The sequence below is a fragment of the Salmo trutta genome, chromosome 26 (genome assembly GCF_901001165.1).
Source record: "Salmo trutta chromosome 26, fSalTru1.1, whole genome shotgun sequence".
Classification (NCBI taxonomy): domain Eukaryota; kingdom Metazoa; phylum Chordata; class Actinopteri; order Salmoniformes; family Salmonidae; genus Salmo; species Salmo trutta.
Window position 1 is genome coordinate 17065456 of NC_042982.1, and position 7192 is coordinate 17072647.

Consider the following 7192-nt stretch of genomic DNA (forward strand, 5'->3'; position numbering starts at 1 on the left):
CGCTGTTTAAAATCAATTTTTATGCCATTTTTCTCGTAAAAAAGCGATAATATTCCGACCAGGAATCTGCAATTAGGTAAACAGCCGAAAGAAAATACAGCACGGGGTCGACTCGGGCACGCGCCTAATTCCTTTGTCCTCTTTTCGGCCACTTGGCAAACGCGATAATGTGTTTCAGGCTGGTGCTGCCTCGTCATCGTTCAGCTTTTTCCCGGGCTCTGAGAGCCTATGGAAGCCGTAGGAAGTGTCACGTTACAGCTAAGATCCCCACTCTTCAATAAACAGAGACGAGAAGAACGACTCCTTTATCAGACAGGCCACTTCCTGCATGAAACCTTCTCAGGTTTTTGCCTGCCATATGAGTTCTGTTATACTCACAGACACCATTCAAACAGTTTTAGAAACTTTAGGGTGTTTTCTATCCAAAGCCAATAATTATATGCATATTCTAGTTACTGAGCAGGAGTAGTAACCAGATTAAATCGGGTACTTTTTTTATCCGGCCGTGTAAATACTGCCCCCTAGCCCTAACAGGCTAAGTATGATTCCTAATCAGAGACAACGATAGACAGCTGCCTCTGATTAGGAACCATACTCGGCCCAAAACAAAGAAATACAAAACATAGAATGCCCACCCCACACCCTGACCTAACAAAATAGAGAAATAAACCGTCTCTCTCAGGTCAGGGCGCGACAGTCAATTAAATAAATGATAATAGAATATTCAGATTAACTGATAACTAAAATGGCAGAGCAGATGGCACTCGTATGCTGTTTAGAGATGTATTATAGGTAATGAATGTGGAGGGGGGGACTTCTGAAATTCTTTAGACTTTGTGGAATAGCAGAAAGATCAGTACACCCCAAATTGATGAAAAGTCAGTACTAGTAATCATGTCAAATGTAATCATATTGTCACTGATTAAAGATTTGTACACTATTTTAGCTGAACAGCGTACGACTTACCTTAAACCCCATACCATTTAATTATTTTACTTATAATGGTTTTGGCCACCTGGGACCATCACGTGAATGACACCACTTCCCAAGACTTCCCACAACTTCTCAAGAAAGTCCTGAAAATGTCCTCGGGATGTTCCTGGGACAAACTGGGAACTTGAAAAAAAACTCCACGGACCATGGCACAATGTCCTGACTACTTTAGAAGACCATTTCGTGACATTCCAAGGATGTCCTAACAAATTATTTTTGTTTGCAGGGATGTTCCCTTGGGACCATCACGCAATGTCCTAATGACTATTAAAATGAAGGTCCTGAGAACGTCCTAAGAAAGTCCTGATATGGTCCTCAGTGACGTCCTAGTAACTTAGCAAGAACTAGACAAAGGTTCCCCAGAGAAAGTTCCCTTGGGACCATCACACAACCTACTGAAGACTAGTAAAATTAAGTCCAGAGAATGTCCTAAAAAGTACCTGGCATTGTCCTGATATGGTCCTCGGTGATGTCCTAGTAACTAACAAGGAACTAAACAAAGGTAACACAAACTTTCCTGTGGGACCTTCCCGTAACATCCTAATGACTAGTAAAATAAAAGTATTGAGAATGTCCTAAAAAGGTCTTGATATGGTTCTCGGTGACGTCCTAGTAACTTACAGGGAACTAGACAAAGGTCGCAGAGAGAATGTTCCCTTGGGACCATTACGCAACATCCTGAAGACTAGTCAAATTAAGTCCTGAGAACGTCCTAAAAAGTACCTGACATGGTCTTGATATGGTACTCGGTAACATCCTAGTAACTTACAGGGAACTAGATAAAGGTTCCCCAAAGAACGTTCCCGTGGGACCATCTCGTGAAGTCCTGAAGACTAGTAAAAGGAAGTCTTGAGAACGGTCTAAAAACGACCATCATGTGACATCCCCTTGACCATCATGAAATGTCTCCTTTTGTTCATTGAATGTCTTTTGGAAAACGTCCGACACAAATAGGAACCTTTTCATAATGTTCCCTAATGGACATCAAAATACAATGAACAGAAATATAAACGCAAAATGTAAAGTATTTGTCCCATGTTTCATGAGCGGAAATGAAAGATCCCAGAAATGTTCCATACCCACAAAAAGTAGATTTTGAGCATGTTTGGGATAATCTGGATCGACGTTTACGGCAGGGTGTTCCAGTTCCCGCCAATATCCAGCAACTTCGCACAGCCATTGAAGAGGACTGGGACAACAATCCACAATCAACAGCATGATCAACTCTATGCGAATTAGTTGTGTCGCGCTGTATGAGGCAAATGGTGATCACCAGATACTGACTGGATTTCTGATCCATACCCTTACATTTTTTTTAAAGGGTCTATTCCCAGTCATGTGAAATCCATAGATTATGGCCTAATTCATTTATTTCAATTGACTGACTTCCTGATATGAAATGTAATTCAGTAAAATCTTTCAAATTTACATTTTTGATCAGTAAACCTTATAATAACATTATTCTGTGACCAAACCGGTACCTGTACTGAACGCCCTCTTATGGTCCCGAGGTAAATGTCATGTTTTAATGTTCCTACAAAGTTCTGACTATTGAACATAGTCATCAGTGGGATGACGTCTCGCTGAAACCTTTAAAGCAACATTTCCCAAACTTTGACCTGGGGACCCAAAAAGGGTGCACGTTTTGGTTTTTGCCCTAGCCTACATAGCTGATTCAAACAATCAACTAATCATTAAGATTTGAATATTTGAATCAGCTATGTAGTACTAGGGCAAAGAAATGCTGTCTTAAAGGGACCTAATGAGAACGTTGCCTAATGTCCTTAGGACATCCTCTGTTTGCTGGGTTAATACATAAATAAAGTAAATATAATCCAATTAGTTGCTTGTCATAAACTCAATACAGATCAATCTCTATGGAGTGGTTACATGTTGACACAGAAACTACAATCCCATGTGAGCTTACACTATTGTATATTTAGAGGCTAGCAATGCAAGTTAGTGGAGTAGTCTCCTCTGTCAAGCAAGAAGACATTTCATGGACACAAGTTTTTTCATTTCTTTCACACCTCAGAAGTCTGATAATGTACAGATATTATCGGGATCTTTTTTTTGATAAGAGTTTGAGGGAGGATGTGAATTTGTTTTGTTAAAACTATTGTGTTTAGTCTGAGCCTAAACAGAATCAAATGATTCACACTTGAATTTATTCACATCCATTCACACTCAAGCCTTGCAAGGACTAAAAATTTCTGCATTGACCAGAGGAAGAAAATTAACAAAAGCTATGGAGAACTCAACCCAAGTCAAGTTCTTTTATCTCTTTGGCTTACAAGAGACATTTAACAACAAATCGGTCTATTTTATCTTGTCTCTTATCACATACCTTCTCATCATCACTGTGAATCTGACTCTGATCATAACAGTCATTCAGGAGAAAGGTCTCCATGAGCCCATGTATATCTTTCTGTGTAGTCTATGTGTCAATGGATTGTATGGAACCACTGGTTTCTACCCCAAGTTGTTACTGGACCTTCAGTCAGATGTTCACGTGATATCTTATGGTGGATGTTTCACTCAAACCTTTGTAATATACACATCTGTCATGTGTGAACTTTCTACTTTAACAGTGATGTCTTACGACAGGTATGTGGCAATATGCAGACCACTACTATATCATACCATTGTGACATCTTTAACTGTTAGAAGGTTACTCTTATTTTCTTGGTGTTATCCTTTATTAATAGGACTCATAGTAGTTAGTTTAGCTGTCAGAATTCCTTTATGTGGATCTCGCATTGACAAGATCTTCTGTGACATTCCGTCTATACTGAAACATGCATGTTTACCCATAACCATTAATCAGAATTTGAACAAATTTGTAATAGTGGTTCATGTTTTGCAGATACTTTTCATTGTATTTTCTTACAGTCAGATTGTAAGGACTTGTGTAAAGTCAGCTAAGGGAAGGATTAAATTCACACAGACATGTGTGCAACATTTAATAACAATGGTTATTTACATCACAGTGACTCTGTTTGACAATCTGCAAGGATGGAATGGTATTATAAATATTAAGCTAAATATGCGTAATGCAATGGCTGTACAATTCCTTGTTATACCACCTGTCTTTAACCCTGTCATATATGGACTTAACCTCAAGCAGATTCGAAGTGCAGTTTTTAGAAAGTGTAATGCACATAAAATCATTGATGTGAGACATTAGTTACATGATCTTACACAACAGGGAGACTTCCTGATTTCAGAAGTCAACAAATATAAAGGTAAAGATCTGACAAAACTGTTGCAAGGTTAAATGGCGCCCTATTTCTTGATACCTGTCACCAAGAGCGCAACTTTTGTTTAGAAGTGGAGAGGAAGGGGGGGACAACACCTGGCAGGGGGTCTGGGGGTCCTCCCTAAATTTCACTCTACCCGACCCCAAAAAATCTTAGTCAACCAACAGTAGTCTTTTCTTTCAATCTAATGGATTTGTCTAAATTTAAAAATATATATTTTTCCATATATACACCCAACCTATGAGGCAATTTATTTTACAATTTCTACCAATCTGCTTACCAGCAATAATTTTCATATGCACATTATTGTGGAACATTTTCTTTTAATATATAATAGTCTTTCTGTCTCAAAATCATTGTCTGTGGTTTATCTACAATCTTAATCTAAATGAAAATGATACAAATCTAAAAGTAACTTTTATTGCAATTGCCAACTATGTAAAAATAGCCTACATAAAGCCAACAGATAAAAACAATATCCTGATAAAAAATGTATTTCCTATAAATCACATTGGCAACGCATGACCTGTCTGCAACTAACTCTAAACATTGTATCAACTATCAACTGTGTCAAGTATTTTATGATATTTCCATTGGATCAGACCATTACATTTTTCCCTTTCTTGCTGAGTGGTTATCGAAAGGTAGAGATATGGAAATATTGTTCAAATACTTTGAGGAACTATTGTTATTCTCAATTGTTTCTTGAAACAGACTTTGTTTCCTTGCTGTTGGAGGTGAAGAAAAATTACTTTGAGAAGCTTCACAGTTCATTAGTGGTGGTGAGTTAAGGCAATCAGAAATACTATCAGACATCCCCAAATGGGCACATTTATAGGCCTAAATTTGCACAAAGGACAGGTAGACTAATCCTACTTCTATATGGGTAATCAGGTGCCTTACTCAACATTGAGCCTTCCCTGTAGCTCATTTGGTAGAGCATGGTGTTTGCAACGCCAGGGTTGTGGGTTCAATTCCCACGGGGGGCCAGCACAGACAAAAGAAATGTAGGAAATTGTATGAAATGTATGCATTCACTACTGTAAGTTGCTCTGGATAAATGTGTCTGCTAAATGACTAAAATGTAAAAAATTAATAAAATTTTTTTTTTTTTAAATTGACAAAACACGTAAATGAAATAAACAAATACAAGTTTCTCACTAGTGTAGCATAGCTTGTGAGTTCTGCAAAAGACTTGTCCACTCCAACATTCAGAATGGTAAATGACTGTAATAATAATATATTCAATGAATGATCAGAAATTACCTTACCAAATAAACATTGCAGATTGGGAATGAATGGCAAATGTAGGCTATTACTGGTGATATTTGTAATGGGGTATTGATAGATATAGTAAACAATGCACACAATGAAGTTATGAAACAATGAGTACCCATGAAATGGCGGGAGAGAGCTCATTCTGGAGAGAGACATGCCTTGTGTGTCTGAGCCACAATCCCCATATTCTTGGACCGGGGCATCCCTGTGGCCTCCTCAATGGATTAGTCCTCTAAAACAGGCGCAAATCAGACAGGTGTTTCGTGTGCCATAAAAAATATATATATATATATATATATATGCTTGACAAAAAAAAATCTAATGTTTTCATTACAGACCCATTTTGTCATACAGTATTCCATAAGGCACCCAGACCTTATCAAAGTTGCACAGTATACCCTTAATCTAGTAATAAATCAAATCTAGTGATACATTATTTGACATTTCGGGCATTCATTATGACATTGTGGGAGGATAACCAACCTTCCAATTTTATGGCACTGCATTTCTTAACTGCTATAAATGCTATGGCTACACAGTTTCATCTTATAACAGCCTCCAGTATCAACATTTCCAAGCAAACAATAAGAGAATGTAGCCAGCATTCACAAGACATAACATATGCAAATATGTCCCCTTTTGTGTTTTACACCTCCAGCTATGGAATGCCGTTTGGGTCAAGATACACGTCAAATAACGCTATTTGACGCGTCAAATAACAGTATGTAAACTATATGCAAATGTTGGCCAATCACTATATGAAAAACTTGTCATTCATCATCACCAACAAACGACTAAGTCATGTGGAACCTTGAAAACATGAGAGACCGCTTTTTAAGTTTTGCCAGCTAAGTGCAACCACCTTTACAACCACCCCAGGAGGATCGGGTGGTTCAAAGGTAGGATTCATTCTGGTAGGTTAGGTAATATCTGGCAAAAGTCAACATTAACAGGCACAACTACCTAGTAACGTTAGCTAGCTAATGGTTTCAACAGCTAACGATACCGAGGTGGGGTGCGCAAGTCTGGGCGGCGTCGATTATGCTGAGTGTCATTATTGTAACTTTTATAACGTTTGCACATGTCAGATTTCAATCGTTCAGGAGACGGAATAATACTGGAGTCCAAAGGCGGCAAACAGGGAGAAGCAGGCTGATAACAATGAGGATTTGCCTCATCGCTGACCCTACCATCCGGCAGCTGAACAGGATAGGTACATTTTCCCTATATCCATGTAGTACATGAGGACACGGTGCGGTGCACAGTGCTTGCTTTGTAAGTAAGCTAAGTGTGAATCTATCTTGTGATTAAACATAGACTTATTGAAGGTTATTTTACTGATTTAAAGATCATGGACTGTTTCCCTGTTTTATATTAGCATAATTTTCATTAGATTTAAATAATGTTTCCATATCTCAGTATCTTTAGAGTATCCTTGAAGGTTTTGGGGGAAACATTCCCCCAGATGAATCCAAATGTAGAGGCCTTTAAAGACAGACAGGAGGAGGAGGCTCGTTCCCCTTCAGCTGGACAGCATGTGTCAAGCTGCAATCAAATCAGCTGGGCTAGGGAGGTCTGCCCTGTACTTAAGATTGAAGATATTTGATAGCTTATGTGTTAGGAAAGGGGAGGTAGATTGAGCTCTATTATGTCACATGATA

General features: G+C 38.4%; 1 protein-coding gene across 1 annotated transcript; it reads left to right on the plus strand.

Annotated features, from left to right (window-relative positions):
• Positions 1 to 3229: 3229 nt before the first annotated feature.
• On the plus strand, positions 3230 to 4180 carry LOC115162817 (olfactory receptor 1D2-like). The gene has a single exon (XM_029714237.1). The coding sequence runs from the start codon at positions 3242 to 3244 to the stop codon at positions 4178 to 4180; it is 939 nt and encodes a 312-aa protein (XP_029570097.1). The 5' UTR covers positions 3230 to 3241.
• Positions 4181 to 7192: the final 3012 nt, after the last annotated feature.